At 43.5% G+C, this 20444-nt stretch overlaps 1 protein-coding gene and 1 long non-coding RNA gene across 2 annotated transcripts in view; one reads left to right on the top strand and one right to left on the bottom strand.

Moving 5' to 3' along the window:
• dnah9l (dynein, axonemal, heavy polypeptide 9 like) overlaps positions 1-597 on the bottom strand; it is a 38563-nt gene extending 37966 nt beyond the window's left edge. Inside the window, exon 1 of the mRNA XM_085805852.1 lies at positions 213-597. Within this exon, the coding sequence (XP_085661978.1) occupies positions 213-512 (300 nt within the window). The 5' untranslated portion in view covers positions 513-597. The remainder of the gene's footprint in view (positions 1-212) is intronic.
• Positions 499-20444, top strand: part of LOC146971329 (uncharacterized) — a 110873-nt gene continuing 90927 nt past the window's right edge. Inside the window, exons 1-2 of the long non-coding RNA XR_015038111.1 lie at positions 499-603; positions 738-923. This is a non-coding gene — a long non-coding RNA (uncharacterized LOC146971329). The remainder of the gene's footprint in view (positions 604-737; positions 924-20444) is intronic.

Genomic DNA, 20444 nt, shown 5'->3' with positions numbered 1-20444 from the left:
TTAATCACAGGGATATTAGCATACAAAATTTACAGTGCAGACAGGAAACAATAACTTAACTACGCTATTAAATATTTACTCAAGGCTATAATCGTAATTGCATTTGCAGACAAAATTGACTTTAGATAATGGGGAGAATATGGCGCTCTTTTATAAGTGACTGAACTTTCTACGTCTGTGTATTTATCACAAGGTGTGTATGTTTTTCTTACCTGTGCATCCCCTGCATGCAGTGTCCCACCAGGTCCAGTGAAAAGCAGCAGCCTGTTGGTCCAGATGTGGTCCAAGAAATCCAGCAGAACCTTCTGGTTCTCCTCTGCTCCAATGAAGCGGTTCCACTTATCCGTCTTCACACGCAGCACACAGAAGGCCTGCTCCCGAAGGAAGTCCACCCTCTCGTCTGACAACATCACCCCAGCTTTGAGAGAGGGCTCCTGGGGTAAACGGACTCCTCCAGCGCCTCCACTGCCCAAACCACCACTGTTACTGCTGCTGCCGGTGGACTCAGCCATGAAGACTCAGCTGGCGGGAAGCAGAAATAAAGCCACAAGTGCTTTACCCAGTGTGTAGGGGAAAACAGACTCACACTGAGTACGACAAAAGGTACAAACAACAAACTCACCTCAGTCCTTCTTGTCAGGATCAGAAGCTACAAACAGACATTTCACCGAATGCAATGCTGACAAACTTTATACCTTCCCAGTTTTTTTATTCTTCTCTCTTCTTCTGCTCCACAGTATATCAGCTGGAAAACTGATGCACGCTGTGATGGACAGGTTAACGTTTCACCGTGACAATGCAGTGTGGGCTCACTTCATTGTCCTGCACGATGCAGGCTATTTCTGTTGCCTGTGGACCTGCAACTCTATCCTGTAACCTGAACCTTCACAGGAGACATTTCCACAGTGACCCCTGCAGGACAGGTAAGGATATTAACCTATATACATGTACACAAGCGGTCTCCAGGGATATGGTGTGAGCCTAATATTTAAAGTATGGTTACAAATAGTAAAAACAATTTGAGCAATTGCTAGTTATTGAATGTGCCAGATAGTGAAACTGTTAGGTTCTGGTTTTCTTTTCAATTTTTATAAGAAAAGAAAAAGGCTTTTCATCCAGATTGATGAATCCTCAGTGATCTATGCAGTGTGTGTCATCACCACATGGGGGCAGTGTGGTACAGTGTTTTTTGACAGCATCCTACAACTGTAATCCAAAGTGACCCTAGCCATGACATCCTATTACACATGTTATGCCATTTATGTAAAAACATGGAAAAATGGGACATTTCTCTAACTGTGTTACTTAAAATACCACAGCAATGATTACCCTTTCAAAGATCCTGCACATTCTGACTTTAACCTTAATACATGGACGTAATCATACCCCAATTTAAAATGGGCTGACTGACTGGAGAGGACAGAGCTTTTCTAGGATGACTGACATTTGAATGTAATGTCACCGTAATGGTCACACACTTGATTCACATATACTGTAGAACTGTGCAGTGGTATAAAAAAAGCATCCTCTCTTTGGATGACTTGTCAGAAACCCCCTGATTTGATGCCTGTAAAATTCCCTCATCTCTACTGTTCCTATCCAGTGTATAAAATCTGTTTAACTGTTCCCCATTACATTATACAGCATTTCCTTCTTCATGCAGACACTGTATTTTCTGTAGTCATTGCCCTTTGACTTAATGTTCACTTTAAAATATGACGACAATCGATGGAAGTGAGTTATCGGTTCACATGATGTTTTAATGCTTAATGGCTGTAAATGACCTTTGGAGGTTGATGTCTTTATTTTCAACATAAGTGTTCAGCATTAATCTAGAGTGAATATTTCCATTGTTCGCTACAGTGGCAATACTGTGGCCAATAATCCATGGCAGTCCTCCAAGGGAATTTGTCCTTTCTGAAATCAGTAATTCCATGCCTCGCTCTGTTTGCATATGCGAACGGACGTATGTATGTTTTGCGTGTGTGTTTGCATATGTGCTCTCTCACGCATTAATTTTATGTATGTGTGTATGTGTGTCATGCAGCTCGATTGAATGTCCTTCATAAGATATGAGAAGCTCCAGTGTTTGTTGGTGTTAATGCGTGTATTTTCGTTACTACAAGCCAACAAAAGTGTGTGATTGAATGCGTGGGGTTTATGTACGTATGGCTGTCTGGAGCCCAAGGCTAGTGAAGGGTCTCCCTTGGGTGTCTCTCCACACGCGCTGTATCTAAGCCCATTTGAGCCTGCTGACAGTAGGAGCATGACTGCCCATCTCTCCGACCTCATGCCCAATGTCAGCTCTGTTCTGCGGGGATGGAGGGATGGAGGCCAGAAAAAGAGATCTTAGGACAAGGGGGTGACAAGAGGAGCAGGAGGGGGAGCCAGTAGAGAGGCAAACGGGGGGGGGGGTGTGCCGGGTGGAGAATGAGGAGGGGTGGTGAGCTTACAGAATACAAATGAGACAGAGAATAGAGTGATGAAGGAGCAGAAGAGCAACAGCAGAGACTTGGCCGGCTACTGGTGATAAATATTCAAGTGTAGTTCTGAACAGAGTCATTGCTGAGTAATGTAAACATGAGGAATAAGAGGGCAAATGGAAAAACATATCCTCGAGGCGATATTTAAACTCTGAGCTCTTGACTCTTTTTGAAATATCACCTGTAAGTGGATGTAATATTGTGACCCAGTGTGGCAAAGCACAGGATAAACTATTTTTTAATCTCTCAGCAATATACTTTTAACCTGAAGCAGTTCCCTCATTTCTTTTCTTCTCCACTTCCACTTCTCTCTCTCTCTCTCTCCCCCCATTTACTGTTGCCATGACTACGTGTTGCTTGACGATGAGGCTGCTGCTCTTGAGTCCAGAGCTTCAGCCTGGCACGCTCTCTGTGTCTCTCCTCAACCACTCTTCTACTGTTCTCCTCATCACCCTTTCCCTTGTCTTCCGTCAGGGGAGGAAATTACATGTAGATGAGCTTGAGGTCTTCTGTATCTTTTTCACACACGAACACACACACACACAACCCAATGCACGCCATGATGACCATCATCTCCTAAGGCACTCGGTGTCTTGAACAAGTCTGCGCTTTGGTTCTACCCACCGTGGCCTTTTTTTTTCATTTTGTCCTGTAGTCTCTGGGGGAAAAACGTCAGACTTGTGTATTTCTGAAGCAGGTGGACTCAGGGGACGGAGAAACGGATAAAAAAGGAGGATAGAGACGAGAGGAGGGAAAAAAAAGCGGGAAGAGAAACATACAAAAGAAAAATGTCACCAGGGAATGGGAGAAATTGAGACAGTGACAAAGATGGCAAATGAACACACACTGTTATGAATACACACACACGCGCGCACACACACACAGTCTCACAAACACATAATGATCATTTCAGTGCTTCACTCCCGTTGCTGGCTGGCTTCCCATGAAACCCTACCATGGCTGGCGATTGCCATGTATGTGCTGTGTGTGTTTGTGTGTGTGTGTGTGTCCAGATGGTGCTGACCAGCCATCCCTCCCAGGGTAGATGAAGTAAATGGAGCGATTACAGTAATGACCGACACTCACATCTGTCTCATACCTCTGCATGGCTGCCAGCTCTTTTGGACACACACATGCACACACACACACACACACACACACACATGCGAAAGCACAATTGGCTCCTCTGTGAAATTGGTGGCAAATATCTCTATGCTAATGTGTTGTTCAACTTTGCAGCTTGATATTTTACTTTAGAAACTCATTTATGTGAAAATGTAAGCACCACCTAAGAGTGAATTTGTATGAAACATGACCCCGTCTCGTCAAGGTTACCTAGTTTAATCCCTCTCAGCTCCTCTAACCCCCTCTCACTGCTCCTCTCTCAGTCTCTTCATCTCTATACCACCCTCTGCAATTGCCCATTCATCACACCAATCTGCCTCACTTCAAAATTGCCACCTCTCCTGTCCTTCCATCTTTTCTGTTTTTATGTCTTTGGTGTTTTTCTCCGACCAGAAATGAGTCAAAAAAAGGGGGACAATTTGGACAAGCCACTAGTGGCAGGCGGTCTCTTTGTAGTTTGGAGGAAAGGCAGAGTGTCACCAGCAAGCTCCTCCTTATCAGACCTCTCCTTTGTTCTGCAAAGGTCTTTCTCCTCTGTCTGGACTCAGTGATATTTGAGAGGCAGGTCTGTATACACAGGAAGGGGTTAGAGAGCATGGTCAGTCTCCCAGGATGTGTGTGTTTGTGTATCTAAGCCCTGAGCTTGCTCTCCTCTGACTGTATCAAGTGTGTGTGGGTGCACACGTGTGTGTTTGTGCTTTCTAGTTGAGGGGACCCCAGCAACTTGTGTTGAGAACCGCTGAGTCCATGCTGACCACTTCCAGGATACTGTTCACTAAGTAACACTCTGTGTAAGAGAACACCCTTATTTCACTGGCAAAGTACTGCAGTGTCCCCTCCAAAATCTGCAGATACAGTATTTTCTGTTTAAAAAAAAAAAAAAAAAAAAAAGGCCAGCATTGTTCTGTGCTGTGGTAGACACAGGTAGTTTCCTCTTACAGCAAGTTCATCTGGGCGTGCTCTCCCGAGGCTCATTAAGCTTTGCTGAGACAAAGAGATGCACTGGAATTTTAAAGTTAGGCGCACAACCCTCCCTGTGTGAGCGGTGGGGGGTGGGGGGTGGGGGTAGGGGTCTGAGTTATTTTACAGTGGTGCTGTAATCCTGTAGATGGGGCTGTTTCTCTATGAGGCTCCAGACAAACTCCCCCCTGGATGCTCTAATTCAAAATTTCTCCCATGCCTCATCCATCCTCTTGTTGCGTATGTATACTTGTATAAGCTCAGGGGAGATTTGCATTATACGCACTCCTTGTCAATAGCTGAATTGGATTTGGCATAATTCCACTGCAGGTGGATATAAGACATACAGGTATATAGGCTATGGATTATTCACACAGATACTAGTCCACACAAAGCAACAGAGGTATATTAGCACAGGTTCAGACCCACATGCTAAATGTCCCATTGGTCTTTGATATATAGAGAAAGCGTTGTTCCTATTGATTTCTCATCATCTCCTCACCTCTGAGATATTAAGACCATAAAACAATGAAGAAGGAGGGAAATGCACCTGGGTAACCTGTGCGCAAATACATATTATAAATACCACACCGTCTCCTGTGGCAGATATAAGTGTGAATGTTCAGTGTTGGAGAGGAGGGTGTGCGAACATTTTCATTCCTTACATTATTTGTTTAACTTTATTGAAAAGTAAAGCTCTTAAGCAGATCTATGTCATCTCAAAGATATCTCCTTTCTTTGAGGAGATCCTCTACCATGTGATTAAATTAAGAATAATACCATACTGTACCCTATATCTTTTTCATGCTCAGTGGTTTAGCCAAATGAGGTGAGAGCAGCCGAGCTTTTCCATGGTTCCACTGAAATATGCTTGAGAACAAATCAGGGAATTATACTGACAGACTAGCTGTACCACCATCCTTGGTCTGATTTGCTGCCAGTGCTTGGCCATTACATATGAAGACGTGCTAATGAAGGTAGATAGAGGGGAAATGATAGACCGAGGTTTCGCACTGATGAATAAAATCGTAGGGCAAAGAGACTGATTGTCCGTCATTTTGGTGCCATTCACTTGCAATTATTGCAGTGGACGGCAATTAGTTTAATGTTGCATATAGGTTAACTGTGGTGCTGTCCGATGTCCTTGTTAGCAGAGAGACACTTGTTCTTCCTTTTGTTATTGTATGGGAAGTAGGCAGATTTTGCATTGGAATCCTTTGTGAAACTCTGAGTAATTGTTAGTTGAGTGTAGGGCTCAGGCCACAGGCAAGGTTGGCTGGTCATAAGGACAGGGCTTCAAGCTGCTGCCCTCCACACAGCTATCAGGTGTGTGTGTGTGTGTGTGTGTAGTCTGCTGCAGGGACTAGTCAGATGCTGTCAGATTTTTTTTTCTTCTTCTCTCTCGTTTTTTTTGCTATGCCTGACTACCAAATAGGGAATTCTCTCAGACGCAGAACAAAATCTTGCTCAAGGACACTTCAGCAGGATAGATGCTTGTTGTAACACAGGCCAGAATCCCCTCTGGCTGAAAGATGCTCTTTCTTTTCACCAGACCAACCTGTTAATCACACTTTTATCCACAGCAGAGCTCTCGGAATGGCAGGCAGCTCTGTCGGTCGGTTATGTCAGTCAGTCTGCTGGTTTGAACTGACACGAAATGTGGTGAACAGAGAATGAATCCTGATGAGTTTTGGTGATCTCAGCAGCTGACGTGTAGCCTCGTAAACCAGCCGCTCCCGGAAATGCAATTCATTTCATTTCATTTCTGAGGGAGAGTCTGGCCTCATCCCCGTTGTAAGCGTTTGGCCTGAAACCCTCAGAAGGCCGAGCCAATCAGCGTCGCCGCTGTGATTGACACAGCACGTTGGCCAATCAGGGACCGACTGGTGCAAAGCCCCGTCACTACACCAACTTGCTGATTGGCTGAATGGGGTTGTCTGTCAACGCTACTACTCCCGCCCACCCCAAACGTTTACAGCGGGGATGAGGCCAGACTCTCCCTCAGAAATGAAATGAATTGCATTTCCGGGAGCGGCTGGTTTACGGGGCTAGCTGACGTGGGTGGTTTTGAGTAAAAATTAGAATGGATGGCCAAATATGAATATCTCCACTCTTGATGAACTGTTATAAATTAAGCAAATCCTCTCACTTTTAATTAAAGCAGAAGTAAGCAGAATATTTGTGTTAATATAAGTCTTAAATAGTTATATCTTCCGACAGCAATCACTTATATAGAGTGTTTGGTCTGAAACACGGGTCTGTCAGTCACTCGGCTCTGCTGTAAGCCGAGGAGAAAACTTTGCTTGTATCCTACAACCTTTATCCAATGAGGAGAGAGAACAGCATAAAGGGGCGGTCCTCTCTGTGTGTGCAGCCAAGGGATGCGCGTGCATGTGGTGACATAGGGACGAGGGCGGGGACTGCTAACTCCATCGGCTGACAAGAAGTTAGCCAAAACGACCGGATCGCTTACTTCTGCTTCGTTGAGCCAAAATCCAACTTTGGTTCTAGGGCTGCACGATTATGGCCAAAATGATAATCACGATTATTTTGATCAATATTGTAATCACGATTATTAATCACGATTATTCATTATGTTCGGTAAAACATGTCTTTTTATTGCACTTTCTTTTTTAAGAAACATTATGTGGACAAGTCTTCACATTGAAACTTAAAATAATCATAAATCATAAATAATTAAATAAAATTTACCCAAGATAAAGGGCAAAAATTAAATATGCCATTGCAAAGTGCAATCATAAAGTGCAAACAAATGAAAAAAATGAAGCCTATGCAGAAAAGGCACATATTACAAGGAACAGGAACATAGTACTGTAGTACAGGCCTACAGATTTTTGGCCAGAAACACCAGCCTGTCAACACTTTCTGGTTTCAGAGACGACCGAAGGCAGGTCACTATGTTTCCCCCAGTGCTGAAGACCCTCTCGGAAGGGGCACTTGTTGAAGGTATGCTCAAATATTTTTTGGCCAGCTTTGACAGTCGGGGGTAGACTCGCTGATGTTCCCTCCACCAGTCCAGTGGGTTCTCCTCACTATCAAGGTCAGCACACTGCAGGTAGGACTGAAGCTCAGAGGCTACAGCTTGGTGAGGAGGATGAGCTGGGCTGGCTCTCTCAGTGACCTTGAAGAAGCTCCCCAAGGTCTTCTTTTTCTTGGATGTGCTGGGTGTAGGGCTGCACAATTAATCGAATTTTAATCACGATCACGATTTTGGCTGCCACGATTAAATTAAGATGATCGTCACGATTATTAACATGTAAAAAAACGGGCTGTGCTGCATATCAAATCAAGCGCTTTCTCAACCAATAGTCCGCCAACCACCAGGGGGCGAACGAGAGGTCAGGGCTCCATGAAGCTGCCTAACTAACTAACTAACTAACTAACTAACAAGCGAGCGCATCCTCCCTTTACATGTTGTTTACAGTCCAGAGTGTGTGTCCCGGCCGGTCAGTCTGCAGCTTCAGATGCTGCTGTACTGTGTCACCTTCTGCGCCCGATGTCACGTCTCACTCATAGACTGTATGGATCTCACTCTGAAGTGAGAGTGAGACGATGTCGGCAGCAGACGGTGACAGTAGACATGACGTGTGTCTGTGTCTGGTCAGTCAGCACCTCCAAAGGCTGTCTACTGTCGCCGTCTCACTCTGGATCGGATCGAGGTCGGGCTGCGGGGTGGTCTCAAAGCTGGACCGAGACCCCGTCACCCCACGCGGCCGTTTTGGTGTTAATTACATACGTCGTCTAAATAAAACGGCGATCTATGGCCGTTTTGGTGGCTGCACAGTTGAGCTAGGCCGACCTGCTGGACGCTGCCTGTGTGAAAACACTTGGTCTGTTCATTTATGTTTTTAATTCGTTCCAAATTGCTGCTGAACCACCCGTGCTGTGCTTTGGTCCATGCTAGACAGACTCTTGCCCACACATCTCTGTGTATCATTGATGGCAAAAATTAATTTTTACCTATAGCCTACTTTGAAATTGCATTTCAGAGCCTGTACTTTCTTACTTTTATTTGAGTAAAGGAGTTGAATCAGCAGCTACTTCTACCAGATTTATTTTTTATTTTTTGTTTTTTACACAAGTATCTGTATGCTACTGTACAGAATGACACCTCTGCACTCTGCAATGGCATTTATTTTTCGCTAGCCCTTTGTCTTGGGTAAATTTTATTTTAGGCTATTATTTATTTTTATTTTACGTTTTATTTTGAACTGAAAGCCTTGTTCACATAGCCTATTGTTTGTTTCAAATAGAAAGTGCAATAAAAACATGTTTTATCTAACATAATGTATAATCGTGATTAATAATCGTGATTTCAATACCGATAAAAATAATCGTGATTATCATTTTGGCCATAATCGTGCAGCCCTAGCTGGGTGTATCCTCTGCCCTGTCTGCAGTCCCACCATCACTTGGGCCCTGCTAAAATATGAATAACAAATTCAAATGAAATTGACATCCACATTCAGAATGTAGATTACAGCACATTAATTACTTTCTAGCACATTTCAATCCACTTAGTGTACATAGTGTATTTATGTATCTACAATTATTACTTACCATGCTCACAGATGCAGCCATCTCAGACACAAGTCTGGCTTGGATTGGTTCTACCCTGTCCTCACTTGCGTATCGCAGCTTGAAACGGGGATCCAGAGCAGAAGCCATGTCGAGCAGCCCTTGTGTCTCGGGATCCTTGTATTTTTCCTCCAGGTAAGTTAGGATTTTTTTCCTGATGGTGTTTGTGAGCTCTGAATCATCATCGTTCACTTTGAGGATGGAGGAACTGAAGAGATGGAGGACTGACTTCACAAAGGAAACACTGACATACTTCTCACTGGACAGTGCATCTGTAAACTCAGTCGAAGGGTGGAGGGATTTGTGGATGGCTTCGAGGATCTCAGTGTCCTGCCATGATGGAATGAGATGTCTGGACTTTCTGTCAGAAGACAAGACTTGAAAGATGGCCCTCTGCTGCTCCAGGACTCTTTCTATCATTGCCTGTCTTGACCCCCACCTTGTTGGTCATTCTGTCTTCAGCCCATGTTCTGGAAGCTTCAGCTCCTTTTGAGCCCGTGCTAGCTCCTTTTTACGCCTCCAGCTGTAGGAGAAACTGCTCACAAGTTTTTTGCAGATCCCTACTGCACGGTCAATCCGAGGATCTTTCATCGCATTCTCTGTAAAAGAAAATGAGATTCATAATTAAAACAAAACAAAACCTTGCATACATTTTCCTTTTAAATCTTTTATTTTCATGTGTTGTTTTAAGATTGGATTGAATTGAATTGAACTTTATTGATCCCAGAGGAGGGAAATTAGTTTGTCCCAACATCACATGAAATAAAAGGCTAAAAACTGTACATAAATAGATACAAATCACCTTAACACACACACCGTAAAATTTTGGTCAGTTAAGATACAGATGTTTTATTTCAATCACTTGTTTATTTATTTATATATTTGTCTGTTATTTTATCTGGTCATTTGTAAAGCAATTTAGATATAAATAAAATGCCTACACATTTGATGACCAAACTCCATCATATTAGCACAGTACCATTCAATTATGTGTACTTTTTTAAATTGTCGTTTTTATTCCTACTCACCAATTGCTAAATGGAGCCTATGGCCAAAGCACTGGAGCCTCATCCATTTATTTAGAGAAGCTGCCTTGACGACGTTAGATCCATTATCTGTGGTGATGCAGACTTGTCTCTTCTCTTGCAGGCTCCATGAGGCCAGTGCTTCCCGCAGTCCCTGGGCTATAGCTTCTCCTGTGTGATCTTGTGGGAAAAATGACGTCTGCAAGCACCGACTCTTCATTGTAAAATCATCGTCAATATAGTGAATTGTCAGGGACAGGTACGGCTCCATTGTTCTGCTGGACCATAGGTCAGTTGTAGTTGCGAAATACTCGATGGCTGTTATTTCCCTCTCCATTTCCCCTCGACGTTTTTCATACAGTGCAGGTAATGCCGCTTTGGAAAAATAATTGAGCGAGGGTATCACATACTTCTTGTCCAGTGTTTTGACCATGCTTTTGAAGCCTTCGTTGTTCACTGTGTTTATTGGACACATGTCTTTGGCCAAATAAAACGTTATGGCATCCGTTATTTCTGCATGTCTTTGAGAGGTGGAGGAATACGGCGTTGCCCGGTGCAGGGTTGCCGTTATTGTTGCCTGGGCTGGCGCTGAACACTGACGGGGATTTTGTGGGCCAGCGTTGGCTTTGGCCTTCATGCATTCATCATATTTGGGTTTGTGGTGTTTTTTCAGGTGGTTGAACAAGTTTGTTGTATTGCCCTGTGGCGCAGACACAACCCTGCGGCACTCTTTGCACAGGACCGCCTTCTGGTCAGCATCACTTTCCAAACCAAAAAACCTCCACACAATGGAAGTGGAGCCCTTACGAGGCACAAGCTGCTCCTCACATCCAGATGCTGCTCCCAACATTGCGTCTCACACTCTCATGCGTCTCACACCCGCTCTCACACTGTTAAATCATTTGAGGCTGCAGCTGCTGCAGGGTACGCTCGCTTGCTGTTTAGGCAGCTTAATGAAGCCCTAACCTTTCGGTCGCGCCCTGGTGGTCGGCTGACTATTGGGTTGAGAAAATGCTTGATTTGATATGCAACAGAGCCCGCTTTTTAAATGTTAAAATCGCCGACGATCATCTTAATTTAATCGTGGCAGCCAAAATTGTGATCGTGATTAAAATTCGATTAATTGTGCAGCCCTATTTGGTTCATTAACAAATCTCTGCAAAACTAATGACACTGGTCAGTATTAGGCCTGCACATTATGAGCAACATGTGCGATGTTCGATGACAATAGTCAATACTAGGGGTACAATGGTACAGGTAGCCCACGGTACGATACATACCTCGGTTTTTGGCCACGGTTCTCGGTACGGTTTCGGTATGTGTTTTGTGCAGGGAACTTTTTTTTTCTCCCAAAAAAATGTTTAAAATGTATATTATTTCTAATATTAGGCTACTACTATTTATAGTATTTCCTTGTAGAGCTCACACACACACACTAGAGGGCTGCACGGGCCTGGAAATTAAGCCCGTACCCGGCCCGAGCCCGAGACTCTCAAACCCGACCCGAACCGAGCCCGAATTAATAAATTAAAAACCAGGCCCGGCCCGGCCTGATACCCGGGCCTCGGGTTACCCGCGGGCTCGGGTCGGGTAGCCATGCTCTAACACACACACACCTGGGGTCCGTTTCGGGAAGCAGGCTCAACAAACTCTGAGTCAAATCCCGAGCTCAGGGTTGATTGAGCCTGAGCTGGAAAACTCTGAGTGTTCGGTTTCAGAACAGCTGATCAGAAATAGTTCAATCAACCCAGAGTATGTTGAGCCTGAGGGAGGCGCGTTCACCGTGAGCACAAGAAGCCATCATCAGCCTGCCAGGGAGCAGGTTTGCTTCACAGCACATGTTGCCGTAGCGACTGACTCAGCATTACGCTGATCCTGCTCACTGAAACGGAAAACTCTGAGTTTCCCTCATCTCAGGCTCAACATACTCAGAGTTTCCACTAATCTCGCTTTCTGAAACGGACCCCTGAACTGTCTGTGAACAGCCCCTAGCTCGTTGCATCCCCCTAGCTCCTCCCTCTGCACACTCCTTTAGTCTTTCATAGGGTGAACACTCTCAAGCCACTTTCAAACAGAGAGCGCGCTATATTGCCGTCATGGAAGACCGTCCCTATGCTGGCAGCCACAGTCTCTCACTGGGAAAGAAGGAGTTAGTCTATTGTGTGTGTGTTTTTTTAAACAGCCTTTCACGACCTCTCATCCCTGTCAGTCAACTCCTCCTGCTGGACATCGTCTTTCTATCGCGCACCGAGCGGATACGCGACCACGCACGTGCAGTGTGCATGGACAGAGTTGTGCTGGAACTCTAATAAAAGCTAAATGTGCTAAATCGCGCTAATAACTAATTAATTTTCCCCGCGATCGCGATCAGCGACCGCTCATGCTGGTGCCTGTTTGTTTTCTTTTCTTTTTTCCCCTCTTATGTGTGTGAGCTGCACTTTAAGTTGCAGGGGGGGAGGGAGGGGCTGTGAGTGTGTGGAGGCTCAACAGTGATTGGACATCGACTCGCGGGGGCGGGCTTTCACCTTAAACGGCCAGGCACACACATACACGGCACAGCTGCCTGTAAAGCAGTAAGAGCTGATGCAAGCTGAATCTGAAATACCGCGGTCCAAGAGCGTATTGCACCGTGCAGGCCGTACCGAACGGTTCGGTTTTTACCGAGAACCGTTGCATCCCTAGTCAATACTACGATGACGATATGACTTGCGATAAATAAGCAAATATTTAAAGGTGTTCAGAAATGGCCGTTTGTCCTGTTTGTCGCGCTGAGTTTCCACGAGTTGCCGCACAAATTTACCCGAGTAAGGAAAACAAAGTCGTTATCGAGCGGGCGGGATATTCAATGTTTGGGGCGAGACCGAGCTCGGTGTGTGTGTGTGTGTGTCTCAGACGTTTAATTGACGGATGACGCATTTAATATCAGTGGCTGATGAATCGTGAGCAGGCTGACGTATAATTTGTGCGCCTGCATTATCCAATGCGAAAAAAAAATACCACACTTTCATCCTGGATTTACTTGAAAATAGAATTTTGCACAAAGTTTGGGCTACATCGTCTGATAGATGAGTTATTACACTAATGTTAGGACCCACAGTGGGCTCAAATTCAATTTTCTTTTCTGTACAGCTTTAAGTGTGCATGTTAACCATAGTTACTGTGTCTTTCTGCTTTAATAGTGACCCTGCTAATAAATTAGATACCCTTGAACACTGATTAGGATAATATCAAAAAAATTATATTTTGAGCATACTTGTATTGAACAAAATTACAGGTTAGAGCGTAAGGTGAAGTGGGCATGGCACCTGTAAATAAAACGCATTGCATTTCAGGCACCGATGATGAAAATACGATTAATCGTTTAGCCCTAGTCAGTATAGTTTGTGTTTGTGTGTTTAAGTCTCGGCATCGCAGCACACAAAATTAAGATGGTGAACATGGTGAACCACAAATAGATGCTAGACCTCAGCATGTAACCATTGTCACTGTGAGAATGTTATGCTACTGTATCACGCTACTGGATCGTGCAGCCTGGTAGCTCCCCTAGTTAGAAAGGCTCTTGGTCTATCAGTTTGATGGTGAACATAGAGCCTAGTTAAAAAATGTGTGGAATCTAAGAATATTAATTCAGCTAGAAAGATGGAAATTGAGATGATGCATAAAAACACGCGCACACACACAAACAAACAGATTAGTCATTGATCCGGGTTAAGCCTTGATCTCTGGTTGAGAGCATGCCATGGCTGATCGATAACTTTAATTCATCCTCAAGAGTGTGCTTGCACGATTCTGTCTCCCACAACTCTCACTCCTCTACAGTTGTCAACCACGCGCACGCACACCCAGTCATATTCTCTCTTTTCTCAAACCCTCACTGACAAAATTAAACACATACACACACACACATACACACAAACACACAGAGCAACCTGATTAGGTGAACCACAGGGGTTAGGCCTAATGACAAACAAACTCAGCGTGTGCACAAACACCTCAGCTTCTCAGATGAAATATAGATTTTCTTCTGTCCCAAAAGCTGATGGGTATTAGGTGAAGGCATGTGTGTGTGTGTGTGTGTGTGTGTGTCTTAGTGAGTGTACGCAACGCATGTATGCTTTTGGGTGTGTGTGTGTGTAATCACGTTCTCCAGATTGTTTTGTATGGAAAGAGGAGACACCAGGGAAAAGCATGTAAGTGATTGGATGCTGCATTGTTACTGTTAAAGACCCTCTCTCCAGGGAAATAGTGGGTTAAATAACTGTGTGTTTTCTGCTTATGTGTGTGTGTTTGTGTGCTTTAAGGTGTGTATTTGTGTATGAGATTAACAGGCCTGCAGTCTTATCCCGAGGGAAATGCATTGGTATTGTTTTTAGTTGTTTTTACTGATGGCATGTCCACTGAGATTACTCAAAATGTGCCTAATGAGTGTGTGTCTGTGTGACCAAGAGGACAGGATTAACAGAGTTGATATATGTGTGTGTGTGTGTGTGTGTGTGTGTGTGTGTGTGTGTGCCTCTGCCTCATACTTTGTTATGAATCAATATAAGCCTTTATTGCCCCCAGGAGAATTGGTCTTACACAGTGGGCCCTTCAAACATTGCATATACATACTGAACCAGACATATTGTATCGACATGAAAGTGTAAAAACTCAGCTTTGATTGCACATTAAAGTACTTCCATTCATATTGTAACAGAAATACGTAAGATGTTTCCATAGGTCTGGAGAAGCAGTTTGTTACCTATATAACTGATCTCTAAAGCCAAATCACATCATGTAAATAAAACACAAAGGACATGGTGCTGCTTGGATTCAGCCGTGATTAAACAATAAGCTGGTGCTCATGTTGCACGAAACAATAAACCAACTGAATTCATAAAAAGATTCAAGACACAATGGCTCAATAAAGAGAAAATCACCACTGGACCGTGCGGTTGGCTCCAGCTCCATGGAACATTTTAGTGACTTTCAGCTCATTGTTTAGCTTTTTTTTCCTCCAGCCCACAGCTATACTGTTTTAACTCTGATTAACCACTGTTGCAATCACATTTCCCACTGCAGCATGCTGCTATTAACAGAAAATTTGCCCTGATAAACTCCCAGGCCTCTGCCAAATGGGAGACAGACACAGTTAGTGACTAGATAAAGAACACAGCAAAGAGCCAGACCAAAAGTAGAGCTACATGTAAAAGGGAAATGAATATTGTTGGTCAGGTGCACACAAACATGACCTGAAGTGAATGTTAAGTTTCTCTGTGTGTGTGTGTGTGTGTGGAAAGACACACCTTTTTTTTCTCCTCCAGTATTTAATTTATGAGGTAATGATATGTCAGTGCTGTGTTCACAGTGTGTTGTGCTGCCCCCAGGTGGACAGCAATGGCCTGCCACCGCTGCATAACAAATTCTAGAAATCACTGGAATACATTGGCCTTTTTGCCCGTTCAGTTGAGAGAGGGGAATGACATGCAGTAAAGGGCCGTCCGATGCGGGATTCGAACCGGGGCCGACTGTAGTCTTTGTATATGGGGCGCCTGCTCAACCCGCTGCTCCACACGAGCCCCCACTGGAATATACTGTATATATAAAGGGAAAGTAAGCGTTCTCCACAAACATGGAGTGGTTATTGGTACAAGCATTGAGGCTGTATGTTAAGCTATTTTGGACTATCCACAAACAATTATGCCAAATACAGCATTGTGAGAATGTCAGTGTGTTTGAGTTAGTTGAAGGAATAAAACTTCCTGTTCTTGTGCAGCTTGACTATATTGTCTTTCATGAAAATCATGTTTTTTTTAACGGATGGAAATAACCTGAGAAAAAGACTTTGCATTCTTTTCTCTTGCTGTTTTGCACAATAAGTGTTCTCGAAATACCTCTGCACAATGTGAAGTGTCCTAGTAACACAAAGGTTGCCATACCAGTATTTAACCCCTTAGAAGCATCTACATAAACATTTTAAGATAACTGAAATATGTATACCGTTACTGTTGTATGGTATTTAATAACTGTGATTTAAATTTTAGATCATACAGATAAACCTTAGTGGACTCAACTTGTATGACTTCACCTCAAGGTTTGTGAATATTGAGTTTGAGGCTTGGAGTGGTAGTGCCTGACTCCACATTTGTACCAGCTCAAAGGTGTGGAGGAGGTGCATTCTCGGTTTCGGCAAGAATATGCTCACTCCCATCATGTAACTTAAAGCAGCACACTAACTTCAAGCTGTAACAAAACTGAAATAGTGAGTCAGTAGTTTAAGAATAAGCGATAGGAACCAAAACTGTTTTCATACCAGGCCATAAACATGTTTATTTTTGCTGTAAATGGGTCTACAGAGACTCACATGGAGGTTGACTGGAGGTTGTCACTTGCCTCAAACCCAAGATCTAATGTCTCCATGTTTCTTCTCTTCTCTCTGTTGAGGATCTCTATCTTTCTTGCAGTGTATGGAACTCATCAAATACATTGCTGTGAGCATGTAAAGCACAATATGATTTCCTTCTCAATCAATGGCTTTATGATGTCTCTCATTTCATCCCGATTTCATCTGAAATTCATCAGTTAACATTCAAACTGCCCAAATGATTGTATCATCAAAACCACGACTGTTTTGGCAGCAAAGAGATTAAGATGACTCGTAACTGTAATTATAATCCATAATCGGCTTTACTTTCATGCCAGAGATCATTTTGTACGAGTCTTGTATATTAGTCTAGTTTCTTATTTTGGAACAAAACTCTCAAAATTGTTCCAAACCCTTCGATATTAGTGTCGCAGGGTGTGTAATATCTTGTAACTATGTGTGTAACTGTGGGCTTGTGTTTGAAGGTGCTCAGCTCACTGTAGGTTAAGCTAAGTGGCTGTCTGGCACAGGCATCTTTGATTATCTTTATTTATCCCTCCCACCCACTGTTTCTCTGCGCTCTCTCTCTCTCTCTCTCTCTCTCTCTCGCTCTCTCTCTCTCACACACACACACACACACATACATACACTCCCCTCCTGCTAAAAAGCTAATCTTTTTGTGCTAATGAAAGGTATTGGGTTTCCTAACAGGCTTTTAAAGGAAGGTGATGGATTGAGGGATAGATGGATAGAGGGAGGGGAGACGGGACACGAGAGAGGGGAAGAAGTGAGAGGGAGGTGAGGTGTCAATAAGCACATCAACCTGATCCCTTTCAGACTGCGAGGTGTGCATATGCTGCTAATGTATGCATTTGTGCACGTACGCACAACGCGGCCACACGCGCCTTTAGTCGCTCATAAATCTCTGGGCAAAGCATAAAAGCAAGTCTTTTGGTGCCAATAAGCCGAGAGATGGATTGCCGGAGATGTCTCCACCTTGACCAGTGCTGTGATAAATGCCTGAGGGTGTGTATGCATGCACATCAATGTATTACATCAGTTGGGAGCTGTAGGTCTGTGCAGATTGGTGCAGAACCAGTCTTATTTTGTTGTAGAGAGGAATGCGTTATGCGATGTTTGCAACACACAAACAAAAATCTTACTTTAGGACGAACCATACCTGCATACAAAGCAGTTAAACGAGTTAATTAGCAATGAGCTGTGCACTGTAATTGATGGGAGGTAGAGCCAGAATCAAAGATGCGTGAGAGTAATCTTAATAACACAAATTAATAAACAAATATAAAATCCGTGTCCACTGTTAAATTATTCCCTTTTCCCTTGTATCTCTATTTTCATCTTTCCTCCACCTCATCTCTCTCCCCAGGTGCAACAGTCATGTGGTGTCCTGGGGATCATGAGCCCCAGCTCTCTACTGTTCTTTTCCCTATTCTAATAAAGCTGATAATCATTTGTTTCCCAATCACATTAGCATGCCAGTAATGAGAGGGGTAAGTCAACCATTAGAATATGATCCATAATTCATTGTTGACTCCCGTTCATTACCCCATCCTCACTCCGATGAATGTTTAATAAGTGTGTGTGTGTGTGTGTGTGTGTGTGTGTGTGTGTGTGTGTGCGCGCCTGTGTGTGTATGTGTGACTTTGCATCTCTGTTTGTCATCGGGCTACAGGGTAGTGTCAGGCTCCAATGGATTGTTTGTGCTGATGGAAATTTACATGATGGACTCTGTCATCTACCTTTTTTCATATGCATTACGTAACTTAGGAATGACGCAAGCGACAACTTTAATTGGAAATATATGCAAGGGTGCATTATACTGTGCATCTGTTTAGATGTGTGTGTGTGTGTCTCTCTCTCTCTCTCTTTCCGTCTAAGTCTCTCCGTTGAGCGAAGCAGACAGCTGTTATCAGTCGCTGACAGAATCCTCCCATCAACCCCCTCCTACTGCTGTCAATCACGGCACATTGTCACCAAGTTGCTATTTAAATAGTCCTTTCTGTTCTGTTTACTCAAGAAATATGTGTGGATGTATGTGTGTGTACATGAGTGATTAATGTAAGAACCCTGCCCTTGTACCTCTCCTCCTCTCTCCTCTCTTCCTCTCTCCAAATGACAGACACCGTAGGTTGATTAATACACAAGAATTCCCCAAACACCTTTATCAGGTTCCCTACACCACAAAATTACTCCCCCAATAAATAAATAGTTGTTAAAACCAGCTGGAACATCATTAATGTCCGGCTCAGAGCCAGAGGAAAGTTGCTTCAACTTGTGTGTGTATGTTTGTGTGTGTATATGTGTCTTTTGGCAGCCTACTAATGAGATGCCTGTGCTTAGTTTATTAGATAGCATGGGTCGCTGAGGTTTGTAAAATACAGTAAGCTTAATTTAGCACATTTGGCACTACAGGGGCATAGGGGACTTAAGGGAGTATCAAGGGCATGGACAACTGGCGTAGCTTGGGATGTAAATTAGTGTTGCTAGCAATAATAGGTAAGCTGTTGAGCACAGCCATCATGCACTTCAACAAAGCATTTACTTATTAAACTGCCTTAGAGGTGCTGATGACTCTGAATATCATTATGTGTAACCAGGATTTGAACCACCTGACAAATGCTACTTAATTTTTCGCTGCAGCTTTGAAGGGGTGGCGGTGGGTGGGGGGGTAATCTGCTTTTCTTTTATTCTTGGCTGTGGTCAGTACAGTGGCGCTGCACTTCCCACAGATTGCTTTGCAAACAAACAGGATCACCAACGCAAACATGTATTTCAACGTGCATATTCTGTGAATGGAGCAGACGCTGCGTAGGTGGAACTCTTTTAGTTACAAACCGCTTGGGCTGCTGTTGAAAATGTGCAAAATGATTCACTTTTCTTAGAGGAGGAACAGTGCAACAAGACACAGACCTACCTGACTCTGGATGTTTCAAGCAGTCCATGAAACAAAGGCTTTGATAAATTGGGTAAAGGTTGTGCTGCCGTGGTGTAGTGCAAGGGCAAAGTGGATACTTATTCATTTGAATGTGATTTATGTTTCAATTTCTACCATGTAACCTATTTATATATTGTATGTTTATTTCATAGTCCCTGGTAAAGAGAGAGTCAGCATTTTTCATATATGTTGACCTAATGCATTACAGTCTGTAGAACAGATGAACCTGTGCTAATGTTCAGCACCACAGAAAAACACTGTCCTTCGGGTAAGTAAGATGGAGTAAATACACAGGAAGATGTTTTTTTTTACCAAGGACTATTTATTATTATATTATACATACTGTATTATAGTATATGTTCTGTGGGTGAAGGGGAGGTAAACCTTTTCTTTGTTCATATGGCCACACACACACACACAACATCATTTATAGCTAGCTGGTAAGTGACAGATAGACCCATTTTCTCCACCGTTCATGTAACCTTTTCTGTCTGGGGTTATCAAAGGTCACTCCGTCAGGCCTGATTTACTGTAGAAGGACGGTGCGCTCTCTCTCTCTCTCTCTCTCTCTCTCTCTCTCTCTCTCTCTCTCCCTCTCCCACCTCTTTGTGGCTCTGTCCTCCACTTTACATCAGCCTGTCTCTCTGACCCTTTCTCAGACATGCACTGTATGTAATTCATAAAAAGCTCTGTCAATTTATTATGCTGGTGTCAAGTTTGAAAAGAACCCTGAGACTTTTTTTCTGTGGAAGTGACTTGGCAGCCTGAGTCAGCATATTTAAGACCTGGAAACATTTCTCTAACCTTTTTGTAGTTCAGAAATCACACCACTTGCAAAGCTGTGCACAAGATTACAACACATTTTATCATAGACCGTATCTGTGACATTTTCATCCACCAGAAACAGCGTGGCTTCAGGGCATTTTCTCTGTGTTATGACTGAAATATTTCAA

Source organism: Trachurus japonicus, chromosome 17 (assembly GCF_045865225.1).
Source record: "Trachurus japonicus isolate A0001 chromosome 17, Traja_1.0".
NCBI lineage: Eukaryota > Metazoa > Chordata > Actinopteri > Carangiformes > Carangidae > Trachurus > Trachurus japonicus.
Note: the sequence above shows the minus strand (reverse complement) of the source record. Positions and strands in the feature narration are given on the sequence as shown.